The sequence below is a fragment of the Lonchura striata genome, chromosome 4 (genome assembly GCF_050655825.1).
Source record: "Lonchura striata isolate lonStrDom1 chromosome 4, ASM5065582v1, whole genome shotgun sequence".
In the NCBI taxonomy this organism is placed as follows: domain Eukaryota; kingdom Metazoa; phylum Chordata; class Aves; order Passeriformes; family Estrildidae; genus Lonchura; species Lonchura striata.
The window spans coordinates 71,427,788-71,444,268 of NC_140706.1; the positions used below are offsets into that span (position 1 = coordinate 71,427,788).

General features: G+C 46.2%; 1 protein-coding gene across 11 annotated transcripts in view; it reads right to left on the minus strand.

Moving 5' to 3' along the window:
- The window catches only part of LOC144246240 (epigen), a 49,817-nt gene that overhangs the window by 4,112 nt on the left and 29,224 nt on the right, over positions 1 to 16,481 (minus strand). For 7 of the 11 annotated variants that reach the window (XM_085578414.1, XM_085578416.1, XM_085578417.1 and 4 more), the window contains 3 exons: positions 13,268 to 13,388; positions 12,392 to 12,544; positions 10,472 to 12,099 (listed from right to left, as the gene is read on the minus strand). In XM_085578414.1, the coding sequence (XP_085434540.1) occupies positions 12,045 to 12,099; positions 12,392 to 12,544; positions 13,268 to 13,388 (329 nt within the window). In that variant the 3' untranslated portion in view covers positions 10,472 to 12,044. Of the gene's footprint in view, positions 1 to 1,926; positions 1,999 to 10,471; positions 12,100 to 12,391; positions 12,545 to 13,267; positions 13,389 to 16,481 lie in introns of those variants that run through there. The other 4 variants (XR_014954951.1, XR_013339910.2, XM_085578415.1 and 1 more) reach the window with 2 other exon arrangements.

Consider the following 16,481-nt stretch of genomic DNA (forward strand, 5'->3'; position numbering starts at 1 on the left):
GTGCGGAACACAGCTCTGCTCTTCTGTCTCCATCCTGCCTCCTCAACCCTTCCCCGTTTTGTTCCCGTAACATTCCCCTTTGTGAACCAGGAGAGAGATTTCCAGGAAGAGCTACAGCACACAAAGCTCATTACCCATTTTTCCAAACCAGCCACTTTAAAGGGCACACAGGTTAACTAAACTAAACCAGAGGTCTCTCTGCAAGCCCTTTCCCAGCGTCTTACGCTGCACCTTATGCAACGCGCTGCGCATTGCTGCGTGCATTTAATTACAGCGGAGCAGCTTTGATTGCCGTGTCACATCATCGGAGTGCTGGCTGCATTGCTCGTGTCAGAACTGTCTTTTACACACATCTGAGTAACAGTGGAGCCTCTGGGCAAGCCTTCGATTGTTTACATGGCTCCCATAAACAGGATATCACCAATTTGTAAATATCCTGTCAGAAGCCCCTCAGCTGCACTTGATACATACCCATCTGCAGCGAGTCTGCCTCTCTCTCCTACACCCTCACTGGTAATGTTGCACAACCCCTACTGACCATGCATTGCCTCTTGTGGTACGTACCAAGACTTCTACAAATTGTTTGGACAGTTGGTGCACTTAGGGAGCATTTATTGGGGAATTTAAAGTGAAAGGAATGATACATTACTCTTGGCATTATTTCCCAGAGGCTTATGCTGTGTAGTTCTTGCTCAGGTAGAGAAGACAAGGGAGTTACACTGATGGAATGCTTGTTACTACATCTTACCTAGAGGTAGGGATTTTTTCTCTTTCATACAAACAATCCATTCCAGCTAAATGAAGACAGTGACACACGGAGAAAAATCTAAATTTTCTTGTGAGTTTCTTCAGTGTTGCAAAATGGGTTTTTTTGATGGTCAATAATTAAGATACTTGTCTGTAATCTGCAAATTTTATGCAGTAAATCCAAAGATAACTTTCAAAAAGAAGTCATAGCACCAAAGTCTTATGTTTTGGCAGTGCATCTCAGGACAGAACTTCCTATCAGAGCTAGAAAGAAGCTCAAAGTTCCCTGTCAGCTAAATACTTTATTAAAAGCAACACACACTTATCCTGGTTGGCTCATATTTGACTAATTGGGTAGCCAGCTCTGAGGGATGGAGGAATTGCTTTCATGCAGAGGAAAGCTCCAGCTTGGAAGAAAACAGAAGAGCAACACTAAGAACTCTTGGTGTGCAAGTAGAAGCACCGAGTTGAGTCACTGCTCATTCACATGCGAACAACCCACTACTGGGAGTGTGTTGATGCCAAGTAGTCTGCCAGCACATCCCTAGCTCCAAAAACAAGTGCCTTGAAGAACTGTAACTCCAGGCTACAATCATGGTAGCATCAGGTCAGATGCCAGCAAAGCATTCAGCTTCTTCCCCCAGACTTTGGCTAAAAGGACAAGACTCATGCTATGTCACAAGCAAGAAAAAACTAGAACCAGTCTCATTTCAGTCTAATTCCCAGCATAACCTCAGTGGTATTCCCAAAACCTTTCGCAGACAGAACAGCATTTTCTTCTCCTCTGCTCCTGTGAGTGGCACAGACTGCTCTGGCGTCATCCCTACTGCACCTGAAAACGTCAGGCCTGTGTTATGCCCCTCTAACCCATCAGTATCATCACTGGAACAGCGACAGCCACACCTGAAATAGATGTAAGCTGTAAAGGAAATCATCAGGAACTTGTTTAATTTAAAACAAGGGGCAAAGGAAGCACTGTGAAGTCCTGACCCTACTTGTTCTAAAGTAGATCACTGCATACTGCACTATGAACTCAGCTGGGATCCAGATTGCTTCGCAGATAGAGCAGGAGGAAGCTGTAACTTACACCCACTACAACTGTACCTCCAGCCAAGGAGCAAGATAACTAAATGCCCTTGGGGAGATATGAGAGGCATTTGAAGCATAAAAATTGCTTACCTTTCCCTTACCAGGTAGGCAGATAAACACAAATGTCTCTGTTCAATAGTGCCTGACAGTCTTATGCAAGCCCTGAAAAGCAAAGAAAATTTAGACATAAACTATGGTGCAAGGATGTGCATCCCCAGTGACAGAACATTCCCCATCATCTCCAAAAGAAGCAATTCCAGAGAACTGCCCGAGTTGGCAGAGATCATGGGTCCCAGAAAGCGTGGGAGAGCAGAGGCTGGTGCTTCTGTGCAGGGCACGGAGCCTGCATGTTTCACACGGGCATTCCCAGCTTCCCAGGTGCTGCGCCGTGTTCAGACTTTCAGTCACATGGCTGCTGGGACACACACAGCTTACCACATGCTAAGGGAGGGTGGGAGCAATTTGCTTTACTGCTCCTGCCAAAAGCCTCTATTACTGTATATTATGAAAGCTCCGGAGAGGCAAAACATTCCTAAAACCACTTTATTAAAATTAGTAACACCCGAAACTCCCCCCAGTTGTTTATGGATGGCAGGGCTGAAGAAGGCAACAAGCAAAAGCAGAGGCAGAGAAGGCTTTGCTTTCTCTGCAGCATGACAGGTGAAGAGAGTCTTTGAATAATTTCAGCTGGCTGCTGAAATGTTGTCCACTTCCCCCAGAGGCCATGCTGGGAGCAAGACTGGTTTTCCATCCACAGACACAAAGTGTTACCTATGGACTAAGTGTTGGTTTTCCATACCCCAGCATCTCTGAGCTACTTTCAAAGGTTGTAACACTTTCACCCCTGTGGCATCCTTGTAGCTATTTGGATATTTATATGATGGCAGCACAGATGCAAGCATAGGGCCTGCAACTTATTGAACATGTGCAGAGGCAGGGACTACTACCTTTGTCCCTGTGCTCCACTCCTGCCCTTCTCATGGATCACTTCCTCTATGGATGCTGAGCCAGAGCAGCACTGCTGCCTCCCAGGCTCCCATTCCTTATGCTGCAGTCCTGATCCATACTACAGGAGAAGGGGAATTTAAACACAACCACAGAGAGATTTAAGCACGAAAAACTATCAGGTCATTATATTGCCATGCCATGTCTGCTGTCCCTTGAGGCTTCTTCTCCCAGGACATGTCAGACCCTATGCATGGCAGGCTCAGCCCAGCAATCTGTGCTATTCCCTTTGCTCATCCTTAGCACAGGCTAAATCAATGTTTGCTCCTGCCTGACACCCTGCTAGCTTGTTGCTTTACAAGAGACAGAAGCCACATTCAAGCTCAAGCCTCTGAACTTACAAAAAGCTGCTTTTGCACCATCTCACTCTTGGTGATATGTGGAAACCTCTGCTTGGACTTCTTTGGCAGTGACTTGCATTAAATCACATATAACTGTAATTTTGTCTTATTTATATTACTTGTACTTTCTATCAATCATCATTTCTATCTATTGTCATTTTTGCATTCTGCACAGGACCATAGACCCTGGGGGAATTTCTGTGTGGAAAGGACTGGACTAAAGCTCTGGTGCAGAATAATATTAAGATGCAGCAGGCCCTGATGTGCACCTTTTTGCATACAGACCTGCCCCTGAGCCAGGGGAGAGGCCCTCACTCCAAACCCTCCATGGGCCACAGCCAGGGGGTCCAACTCTCCCCAACAGTGGTGGGGTTTGGGTTTCCCCAAGTTCTTTGAAGGATAATAGAATGTTTTCTGCAGGGCTTTCTGCACATGTACTGATCTGCATGAACCCAAGCTCTGGGTCAATAAAGATTATTTTTATGAGAAATAAAGACCAAACTTGCTGTTCAACATTACCAAACCACCTGATATCTAGGGCAGAGCCTCAGCTCTTCATCAGCACAGGGTATTGTATGCACATTAAAGTCTGAGATTTTTTATCAGATGCATGCAGGACACCTCTGTCAATATCTGACCACGTCACCTGGACACTGATCACAGAAAATATCGTTTGGCATAATAGGAATTAAGCACACAGCTTAAGTGCTGAAGGAAGGATGTGAAAATAATGAAGCAATGCACAGTCTCAAACAAATGTATTCCAATATTTGGAAGACAAAGAGAACTCGTCTCCCACCTCTGTCATGTTTTCTTTCAATGCACCTGTGCAGAACTATTTGTATTGAGAGAGAGAAGTAGCCTCACTCCAATTCATTGAAATTATGGACAATGCACAGTCCCCAGAAATCCTGTGGCAGCCCAGGACTTCAAGAGGCTTTACCCAAAATGTGCCTATACACACACACACTGGACCAAGGGCCCCTGAGTTTCCTCCTCCACCCATGGTTTTTAACCTTCAAGTAGCACTCAAAGTACATGCTGTTACTGTTGTCTTACTGTTGTCACATTGGCTTGTATCTCTCACTTTGTTCTTATGTATCATGGTGCTTCTCACTCAAGAAACCACCACAAGCAAATAGGAATTTTTAAGAATCCCACAGCACTCAAAAGCCATAAACGCCTAAATAGCCACAGACTGAAGGCAGTGCAAGTAGCTGTGTCTGCACCCACTGAAGACAACAAATGCTTTATTACAGCCTGCAGCAGAGCTTGGGGTTAGGGCAGAGCTGATTGGGAAAATCACAGAGCCCTACTTTATGATTAATTGTCTTGAAAAGCCTTCAGTGGAGCCATTCCACCAGTACATTTCACAAATCCTTAATGGTTTAAAAAGGAACCAAACTAACCCTTACTTGGCATCATCCTAAAAACCCTTTTAAAGTCCTTTCAGGCTGCAGTTTGAATGTGGCACCTGAATTATTCAGGGGCACCTGCTCCTGGCTGGGAGGCACCTATTTTGGGTAGGCCAGGAAGGATGAGTCTGAAAGGAACCCTGCTGGACCAGAAGGAAAAGGTCAGGGAAGAATGCAAGGGGACACCCAAATGGGTCAGACCACCCCCAAATTCCTCACTGTCATGCTGAGGTCACGGACACTTCTGTGCAGGTCTTGGAGTGTGTTTGTTGGTGTAAGGTCGTGCCCTTACCCTGCGTCACTCTCCATTCTTCTTGGGAACAATCAGGAAGAAACTTCTAGTGTTTCTTGGCTCTTGCACACACTTTTCACGCACAGGGGAGCACCTAGCCCATAGAGAACATTTTTTTCCTGCTGTAATCTTGATGGAAAATGTCGTTAGTGATGGAGAAAGGAATTCAGGAGACGGCTGAGAATTGCCTGAGGGAGAACTTTCATATCTGTTTGCACAAGAGACGTCGTGAACATGCCACCAAAGAAATCAAGAGAAGCATTAACACGGCAAGGGGAAAGAGCAGGAGAATTTCCTCTCTTTCAGCTTCTTGGGAGTCCTGCCTGTGTTTCAGGGCATTGGTTTGCTTTGGTAAATCTGGATGGCCTGAAAGGGCACTGCAGCAGTCATGCATCCTGAGACACAAGGCAGATTAAGCTACCAAAGTACCATGTCAGAACCACAAAGACTTATACCCAAAAACTTGGCACCTGAGATGCTGAGTTTCCAAAAATCACTTGGAGGCCCTCCTTGAGTTTGTCTGCCTTAAGAGCATCCTTCCAATGAACACGCAATGCCATAGCCTTGAAAAGAAGGGGACGAGCACCAAATTCTCAGGCAAACCTTGCACGTTTTGGCATGGCCTGTAACTCAAGGTCCCCCTCCCACCCCGTGTCACTGACTCATCCCAGCCTGCTTCCCCCGCCCAGAGGCAGCAGATCAGGAAAGCACTCAAGGGAAGCACTCGGGTCCTCCCTGTGGTGAGGCTGCCACAGCTCCCTGCGAGGCCCAATTCGGCAGTGACATCCATTAAGGCAGCTCCTGGAACAGCGCTCACGGCCAAACCCGCTGCCGCGCTCTGTCAAACGGCCGGCACAAGTCAATAAAATTCCGTCCATCGTGGGATTGGCCGCAACAATGGGACACAAACAGACTTAGCCTTACGCACTGAAATGATGTCAAACAATTTAGCTTTGCCCGAGTTACTCAGACATTCTTGCAAAGCTCGGCCCTGTCCTCTCATGTCTCAAGACTGGTTGTGCTGTTTGCCAAAGGGAGATGTGGAGCTGCACAACAGCCTTGGAGAAGGAGGAGAAAGGAAGGGTTCTTGCATTTCCTTTTGCCCCCCCTCAAACAAAAAAAAAACCTGAATAACAACTTAAAAAAAAAGGCAAAGAGCACAATAGATTTGGAGTACCAGGGTCCATGCCCTCACACTCCTGTAACTGGATCATATTGTTCCCCATGGCTTGGGAACTTGAAGGTGATGGCAGATGAACCGGCACGCAGCAATAGTGCTCCAAAAACTGGGCTTCCAGGAGCCTCAGGCCTGAGGCAGCAGGCGTGGGCACCTAGCTCTGGGCTCACAGACATACCCTGCTTAGGAAGCTGCCCCATGCTGGGCACCTCAGGCTGGCTCTCCAACAGCCTGGCTCCCATCAGTCAGGGGCAATGCTGCCATGCCACATTTTGGTCAGTCCTGGCCAGGAAACACACCTGGCATTTGATATTTGAACATCTGGTATTCAAAATGCACTAAACTGTATTTCTGCTTATTTGAAGGTATTATAAAGATATGAAAGTATTATAAAATACCCTCATAAAGAAATGCCACTAGGGAATCTATACAAGGAAATTTCCTTGCCAATATTCACCAGATAAATTCAACAAGAAATTTTGATTATAAATTAGCTTTTAAGTGACTCAGCCTTCGATATGGAATCAAAACTCACCTCTGGACACCTTGAACCTTTTTATGAATTAGAAAATTGAGCCCAGAGCTAAGGCAGGTGACCATTCACAGATGACCCTAATTCCACAACAGGGCAAAATCCCCAAACCATCAAACAGAAAACTCCCCCAGAATGGCTATACAAGACATGCCTTGACTACCAAGTTAAGCTCATCCCAAACTGCTCCAGAGAATAAGCATTTAAAGCAGTTTTAACCCTGATTTGTCTGTGAAACTGTCTCATAGCCTATTTTTATGTTTATACTTATGAAAAATTGAATTAGAATTTTAATTTGACTCGAGCAACCTCTCATTAAGAGGTTTGCTTGCCCACAGGCCATGGGCTTCATACCAAGTCAAGCCCTGCTCTCAACCAAAACCAGCCTGTGCCCCACCTCCCAACCCCAGCAGCCACAGAGGAAGCTCTGCCCACCTGGGCAGCCAAGAGCCAGAAGGGAGGGCCTGGAGTAGCAGAGCTCCCAAAGCAGCCCATTGAACAGTTCCCTCTCGTGCACACCTTCTCCAGCTCGCCCAGGTCTGCTGCTCACAGAACCTGCTCTCACTTCCATTCAGTTCAGCGAGAGTAGGAGCAGCCCTGAATCTAGTCATAGTACAAGATTTTATTGCTGTCATGATAATTGATGACTACTTACACTGAGATTTTAATGAGTACCTGCACTTTTTTCTGTTTGTTCCTTAACTGGGTCATAAAGGAGGAGTCCCAAGCAGTTTCCTGGATTTGCAGTACAATAGGGACCTCTACAGGCGCTTCCTTGTTCCCAACAAGGCTCAGGACAGGTAAGAGCAGCCACACCAGAGCTCTGTGACACACAGACCACAGAGCAGCCAGCACTGGGTTCAGCATTCACTGAAATCAGCAGGGCTATGAAGACCTTGCCTATGACAAGGCTGGAGCTGACTGAATCCAGCCTTCAGATTATTTATCGTGCAAATGGTCTGCTTTCAAACACACTTTGCCATGATACTTTCCAGGATAGCTCTGAAAGTTAAAACACAAACAGTAAATCGGCACTCATATCACACGACAGAGAACTGAAATGAACATTCAAAAAGAAACTCTGTTTGCATCCAACTTGCATCTTAGTAAATCTGACCCATCTTTGCCCTCTCTCAATACTTACTGTGTTACTGATCTACCCAAGCATCATTTCTTAAAAGAACTCAAAGAAGAATTATCTACTTTTTAAAAAGGTTTGAAGTCTGATGTCTCTCCATCATGTGGGTTTAATCCCTCCTTGCTTTAGTTCTCCACAGAACATCATTCTTAAAGCCTTGCTTCCTAGGGATGGTCTACAGGCAAGCCATTAAGAACTGCAGCCTTCAAGGGTGACAGGAATTATTCTGAACTAAATTATAAAATCAATTACATTACCAAATTAGCCTTCTCCTTGTGGGATGCTACAGTGTATTTCATGGACCAGAAATGAAACAAAACATGTAACAGGTGTAAAGAATTACCAAGCTCTAAAACTTGGCCGAGAGGAATATGATTTTTTGGGTTTGATTTTGGGATTTTGTTGGAGGTGGAGAGGAGAGTTGGGGTGGGTTTTTTTTTTTGGCGGGGGGGTGTCTTGTTTTGGTTTCTTTTCTTGCATGAAGTTGAGAGTCACCGGGAAGTGACTAGTTTCACAGCTAGTTCTTAGTACACAAACACAAGGCAGGACTGCATGCTGCAGCAGCACGAATCAGATTTGTGCTTTTACTAGAAGTGGGGTGGAGAAGAAACCCTGGTGTGTCATTATCCAAATATACTGTGGGTTACTAGGAATAAGAGAAAATCTCCAATGAAAAACTGTCTCCTACCTGCCTGCCAGCCACCAGTGTGCCCCAGCCTGTTGCCAACAGGTGGGACAGGGACACTGCACTGGGAGCATCAATCCAGCTCATTACACTTCCCTCCAAAATCAAATCAAGTGTCTTGAAAGCCATCTTTTCCCCAGGCTTGCATCTCACTGTTTGCAAAAGACCTTGCTGGGATCAGGGAAACTGCAGGCCACCCACACACCTGAGCAGAAAAGGGGAAGATGAATTCAGGGAAGATGTTCCAGCAGCAACCCAGCACACCTGCACAGCAGCTGCAGATGCCAGTGAAGCCGGTTCAAGGCTGGGTGGCTCAAGGGCAACTCAGCTTGAGAGGTGTGCTGCAGGAAAAGCCAGTGTAGTTCCAGCAGCTTGGATCATTGACAGGGCAAGTGCTCTGTCCTTCCAAAAAGAAGATCCCAGTCTTCGATGTCTCTGGCTTGGCCCTGCTGAGCTGCTGCCCCTCACAGCTGAGGCAGCCCTGCCTAAAAGTCACACAAACGCAGGGGCTCCTCTTGAAATGATAGGTTTTGGCACATGCAGCTGGAAAGGGAAGGAGAAGCTTACAACTCAATTATGCCACTACAGAAAGAGTCTGAGCCTGATAAATGAGCTAGGAAAGATGATCCTGATCCTCTGACAGGCCAGTTCTGCAGGAAATTCAGCACCGTAAGCAGCAACACACCATTCCAGGCTGGCAGCATCTGTCACTTATCAAGGAAGGGCTCAGCAGGGCTGACTCCCTGAAGCAATCTGAGGCCATGCAGATTCCCCTCAGCCCAACTGCACTGTGAGTCAGTTCATGCAGCACACAGCTGGGGCTGCTCCAAGGCTGTGCTTCTGCAGGGTGGGCACACAGCACCCAAGTGGCAAGGAACCCTGTGCTGAAAGCCGTGACTCCACTTGGAAAAAGAAAATAAAGCAAGCATCTTCTTTTCCTCCCTGCCTTGCCTTCTTCCCATCTTCATCTTTGCATTTTATTCTCATTCTGTCCTGACATCAAGTCTCATTTTGCATGGCACAGGCTCATCTGGTGCTTCACTCTCCAGTTTTTCTTCCACTAGCAGAAAAATATCAGCAACCTCTCACTTCCAAGCCACCTTGGGCCTGAAAGCCAACTAGAAAAAACATATTTCGCTATGTCATCCCCTGCTAAATTGTGACCCCCCTAAGCAGACCTTTGTAACCAAACATTGAAAAAAATCAAGTCAGTGCATGCTGCTGTAGGTGCAAAATGGCTCAGTGCAATGAGTAAATACAACTGAAAAGGCACTTGCATATCCTGAAGGGTACCTGCTTGGCCTTTAGTACACAAACGGTGTAACAAACATCAGTAAGAGGACATGCAGATAAAAAGGCATCTCACTCCAACAGTTCTCTTTGGGCAAGGTGAAGTCCAGTTGTTCCAAGTTGTGCCCTTAGAACTTGTGTGACAAATGCATGGACCCCTGAGCCAGTTGTGTAGGGTGTGTGTCTGCTCCAAGACAACCTCCTCGATGGGGAAGGGCTAATCCTTGGGAAGTGAATCCAACACTGGCAGTGTGAGCACAGGAAGAGAAAGATTCACTCATATGACAAAAATTCTAAGGCTTTTCATCCTTGGGATATTCAGCTCTACAATTTTCTCCTGAGACCAACAAGCAGGATCTCTCACCTAATAACATGCAACACTCCTAATAACATACACATCTTCCATTTCCATGTGAGATGGATGAAGGGAGTTTTTCATTTGCGAGGATGTGCAGACTGTAATTTATACCTAATTGCCCTCTCACCACGTATGTGTGACAGAAAAATGGTAGGACAGACTTGAGGACTGTGAAGAGCACAAGTTACCCAGCAGTGGAACCTAAGAAAAGGTCAGAAGAATGTACAGTGCAAAGATCAAAGGTTTGACTGGAGATGAAGAAGACAAAAAGGTTGAGGGTTGGAAGATACTGGTGCCAATGTACAGAGGAGAGGGTTGGTGTTCATCCACTCCTCACCAGCAATCCTTTTTGTGTGTCCGTATGCTGCTTGCTCCCTCTGTTACATGGAATTCCAAGCAGTGTATGATGTGCCATTTTATTTACTAGTATCACAGAACCAAGATGGCTCAGCTACTGATTAGGATGCCCACATGAGAAGCCCCCTGAGCTTCAAACCATTCAAGTGCCACATGCATCTTTACCCTTTCAAACCCCACCTTTCATACACATTTCAGCATTGCCACCATAGTCTTACAAATACACTTTTTTTCAATGAACAACATCCATCCTTGTTGTGAAAATTAACTCACAAAACAAAGAAACTGAGCTTTCAGCAGGGCACCTTAATTTAGGAGCCAATATTACTCCACAAGACCTCAAAGTACCAATTGCCTTTCTCTGGTAGATGGCCGAGCACAGCAGATGAGTCTACAATGTGCAACAGCTGAAATGAAAATCTCTGGGAGCCATCTCTAGTCACATCAGCACTGACAAACACTCCAGCTTGCAGTGAGACATCTCAGGTAGCGTCACCATCTTCAGAACCCATTTGCTTCCCTCTTCCTTGAACCAAATCTTTGTACCTTCCCAATTCTTTGTAGATAAGATGAATGGAACCAAGCATCCGATATGCAATCTGTTAGTCCATGATGGAACCAAATCCCTAAAATAATTTCTTTCTTATTTGAGTGGTCACATTGTCTCCATAATGTGCAAATGGAACAGAGAAAAGTCTGTTTCCTGGGAAAAAAACTGTAGTGAAGTTTCATAACAAAATTGCAGCTTCTCTAGCAATTGAAGCCTTGTGCAGAAATCAGGGTGCAGCAAGGCAATGTTCTGCCTGAAATTCCATGGAACTAAGGAGTTGCCTTAAGATGTTTGGGAAGAGGAGAGCTCCTTGTCACAAGCATGCTCCATAATCCATTTTGAGAAAGGCGTCTGGTTGCTTTGCTTATGAAAATAATAAAAACACACCATGCCCAGAGGTGTCATGGTCTGATTTTTCAGGAATTGCTTACTCTCTATATTCTAATTTAAGGATGGTTTTGAGAACCAGTCATTTTCCTCAGTCCAAAGCATTTGTTGTCCTTTACGGCACCAGAAGCCCGTGCTTGGCCCAGCACACCAAAGATAACCATTGGATTGGGAGAGGGCTGTTTATCCACATACACAGCCAGCAGACACCAAAATCAGAACCCCAACGGTCAGTTGTCAGTGCATGATGTCCAGAATACAGCTCCGCTGTGAGGGAAGTGGTGCTTATCCTCCAGAGAAGAAAAAAAAAAAGGAAAAAAAAAACAAAAAACAAACAAAACACACAAGAGACCAAAACAAAACACTGTACAAGTGCTTGAAATGATTGAAAACTGCTAAAACCAACCAGTCCTCCCCATGGCAAACACTGGGCACAGGATAGTGCCCAGAGGCCTGCCAGTGTCCTCAGCTGCTTGGACCTCAGCATGCTCCACCCTCACCCAAGAGAGCAAGTCTTTCTTCAACAACACACAGAGCCTGTCAGTCCTGCGGGAGTTCCCTTGGCGCTCCTCTGCCGTTCCCTTGAGCTCATCTCCTCAGCCAGGCCGGGGTACCTGTCCGATGGTGCAGGGAGCCTTCCTCCTCAGCAGGCAACTTGGTGAGTGTTCCAGCACTGGGGCTTCACAACGCCGTCTCACCCACGCACAACTTGTAGGGTGATTTCAGTTTCCTGCATCTAAAGCAGACACCATCACATGATTTCTATTGGCCAAACCTGAAACTGCAGCAGCCTGCAAGAACCAAAACCCAACCCCCTAACTCACTTAGACAGCCCAGAGGAGCCCCACGGTTCAGACAACTGCACCACTGGCCACACCAGTAGATCAGAAATCAGAGGTATAGAGCGTTAGTTCCTTTAACATCACCTCAGAGATGAACAGCAGGCAAAACCACAAACCCAGTGCCCTCAAAACCCTGCCCACTGAAATTCAGATCAATGTAATCAGAAGGCTCCAGATTTCCTGTACCTCTTTCTTACGTAGTAGTAGATGATGGCAAGTATTCCACTGGTCAGTATTCCTATACCAATCCCCACAGCAATGTAGCGCTCGTAAGAATTATGTGCATATGAATTTAGTGTTAAATGTTCACACCTCTCTCCATTATAACCTGCAAGGCACCTACAAAATAAATACACATCATGCAAAAAATTATTCAGAGCTTGTTTCACTTTCTATTTCAAACACATTAGTTTTCATCAGTTTTGAACAGATCACAAAACATCTAAACGAGGGAGGGCTGAACCTGGTGCTCACTCAGAACCTCTTCCCTCCACCAAGACTACCAGTTGTCCCAGTTTATCTAGGTTAAACCTAGCTTGAGTACTGCAATCACAGCAGCACACAGTCTAAACATCGCCTGGTTCTGCAGGGTGTGGATGAAGAGCGCTGTGCTCTGCTGATCCTCAGCTGTTGTAATGTCTCCAGAGGCCAAGACTATCCACTGTGCATCCTAGAGAATTGTAAGGACACCATGGTCCTGACTGGTATGCAGTTGTAGAATAAGGGAGTTGGAGCTGATAGTTGGAAGGTGCTGTTCCCTTCTTAGTACTCACTGTGAACATCTACCAATTCCTTTATTACTTACTCCAGCATCAGCTGTAATTTGAGATGGCACCGTGGCAGTGACCTGCAAAGCTGTGAATTCCCCCTCTCCCTTCCTTAGTTTGACACTAGCACAGCAATACAGCGTTGTTTGCAGTCCTGAGGCACCATGGCACTCAGGTCTGTCCCAAAGTTTAATCCTGCAAATACCTGACCGACACTGTGAAGCTGCACACCCAGCACATGAAGAATCAATGGCAGTGCCATTTTTGAAGAAGGATATAATAGGCAGTTCCTTACTTGCATATGGGCTTCCTCAGTTCGCTGTGGAAGGCACAGAGCCCATTGATACAATAGCTGTGGTGTTCTTCAAGGCAGGTCTGCATCAGCTTCAAGAGCTTTGGCTGCTCTGTATAATCTACTGTGAAAGAACAAAGTCACGTTATGTTTAGGACAAAGCATCATTTGAACCTATTTTCACACCTGGAGAACAGACACTGTGGAGCACATCAATTTACTGTGTGGTGTCTTGTGAGCTGATTCAGTCAGCACTGAACAGAGCAAGCTTCCCAGACAGTCCAGCACAGCTTTGAGAAGCACAAATTGTAAATAAATCACCTGCTCTTGAGGAACAAGTACAGAAATGACTATGGGAGATTCACACAGGGTAACATCAGCACCCACCCATTCTGCAATCCAATCAGAAAAACTATCCCAGCAATAGCAGGGGTTTAGGACACAAGGCAAGCACTGAATTATTCTCAGTATCCTCCCCAGTCTGAATTCAGTTAATGGTTAATTTTTTCTTTTCCTTGTCCCAAGACAAACTATCACATTTCTAGTGCTCCTGCCTGCCAGCTATGTAGCCATGAGTGAGGATGAATGGTGGGACTCCTCCCACCCTTCTCCACAGTTCAATGCCAAGATTCTGTGGATAGTTTTTGCTGCGAAAAGCACAGTCCATGGTTAATGAGGCTCTGAACTGGTGCTGAATTCTACACAACCAGGTCAGCAGGCACACTTCTGGAACAGAAAATGCTACCTTATTCCCTTATTCAGAGTGGTTCAAATGGGAAGAAGTCCTGGGAACACGGGCACAGTCAGTAAAGAGAAAGCTCCAAAGCTTTGCCATCGCTGCAGGCATCTGTTCCAACTGGTCTCTCTACCCAGTTCCGGGAATCACTTGGTGGGGTGGGGTGTCCAAGCAATGACTTGCTATTTCAGGGGACTGCCTCAGTGACAGCTGAAGGTGATTTCCTAACAGAGTGCATGTCAACAGCAGCTTTCAGTTATGACCACAAGAAAAATAACATCTTGCAGCAAGGTGACAAGGTCTGCTCAACAAAGGTGACTCAAAGGTAGAGCAAGCAGAAGCCTTCCTTTCTGACTAAGTGCTGAATCAAGGTCTGGAGATAGTACAATCATGGAACCATTGCCACGGACACAAGCATCAAGCTTCCTTGAGGGCAACTTGTGATCCCATCACACACTTTCCAGGATTAACAGCACCAAGCCCCTAAATTCCCAATCAAATTCCAGTCTGAGCCATTTAATGGCAGGAACCTTCTTTGTGTGCTCTTCTAAGTAGTTTTGGGGGTTTTTGTCTTCCTCCTCTCTGCAGCTTTATCAGAGGTGACAAGCAATGGCAAACAGCTGCTCTTGCTAGAGCAGCTCTCCACTTCAGCTGTGAATGATGTGGTTTGGACACCCAAAAGGCATGATGCTATCACTGACACTCAGATCAAACAATTCCTTTGACAACAGTGTTTCTCAAACCTGACAGAGTAACCAGACTTGCAGCTTAGGAAAAGACTTAGGGAGAAGAAGTGACAATTCAGGTCTGCTTGAGAAATGACATGTTGGCTTACTGCACTTCCTCAGAAAAGCTACAGAGGTGGGAGAAGCATGTCTTATTTTAAAATGAACTTCTAGTGGCTGAGAAAAGGATATCTTATCCATCCTTCCATGGAGAAAAAGTTACCCACAAGTTTCTCTTCACAGTGTGGGGCGTAGAAACATAAGGGAGGAAGTTGGTGCTGGCTAAATAGAAGCTCTAGTATCCAGCTTTGGCTCTGGGAATGCTGCTGACAACCTCTGGAGATGGGCTTGTTGGCTAAGAGCACAGTCCTCAAAGAACCAGGTCTTGGAGAGACTGACTTAAGGAGGAAGAAAGGGCAGTTCCCATGAAAAAAGGCACATTTTGGGACAAGAGATGGATGACCCTACTGGCTGCACAGGAGAACTGTATGCTGTTCTCTGATGAGGAAAACAATGGAAAGCACGCAATCAGCAGAGCTGCAGGGCTCAGCATGCCAAGGAGATCCAGGATGCTGGGGACTCACAAAAGCCCACTCTGGTTAGGTCTCAAGTACCTGCAGAACAGCTACCTAAGCTCTGCAGGGAAGAATTTCATAAAACAGACAACGGCACATCTACACTTTTCCCAGGAGCCTCCTCAAACACTTGGGCACCAACTGTTTTGAATCACCACTTCAGCACAAAGTCCACTAAGAAAAATCACTGAAAATACCCTTTAATGGGAGACCTCAGCCAGCATTTCCCACTTCCCAAAAGTACCACTCTCCTGCTAGGCCCTGAGAAGATCTCTACTGCGCAGGTTTTTCACTTCCATCTCTTCCATGAGGGGAAGAAAGAAAATAAACATGAGGAAGGTACAAATTCACACCCTAGAGGCACAAAATCCCCAGCCACCTCTACCCCAACTTCGACCAGATGGGTTTCCACATCCCAAAATCTCTCCTCGCCCACACCAGCGCTGCCGAAAGGTGGCAGACTTCCACTGAACCACATCTGCAGGAAACCTGGCTTTGCACAGGCACCTCTTCCCTGAGTGCTGGTGTCACTAGAAACCCAGGTCAGCCTGGAGCAGCAGCCTGCCTAGAAAGCACTTGAGACAAACCAACACATTCCTTTGCCACAGTCAGGAGGAACAGCTCGGTCCACTGTGGGTAAGACCAGCTATTAAGTCTACACACAAAAATTCCATGTGCTAATTATTTTAACACTGCAAAAGTACAAATTGCCTCTGAAAGAATGAGTCTCGAAAACAAAAAGGATGATTTCCTAGCCTGCCCCAGAGCATTATCGTACTGTCTGCCTAGATACTAAACAAGCTGTTGAATAAACAGGCCCATGTGCCCTTTCATGTCACGTGAGGAGAGAGAAACATGCCGTGTAAGCACTTGACAGCTGCCTGCAACTGAGTCATTCAAAGAGATACACCTGGCAAGATCTGACATGAAGTCGGGGTTACAGGTACTTGGAAGCCTGGCCTTGCCAAAACTAACAGACTGGCAACAAAAGGAGTCGGCCAGTAAGACCATGACAGCTCAGTCCCCAAGTATGGTGCATGGGGGAGGAAAGGCAGTGGGAAAGAGGAGGCAGGAACAGCCCCAGGTCCAGGGCCTCCTTTTACAGGCTGTATGGAACCAGCTGATGGCAATCAAGAGAGTCCATTTTTCTACCAGGTTAACCGAGACTTTCCCTACTCCTG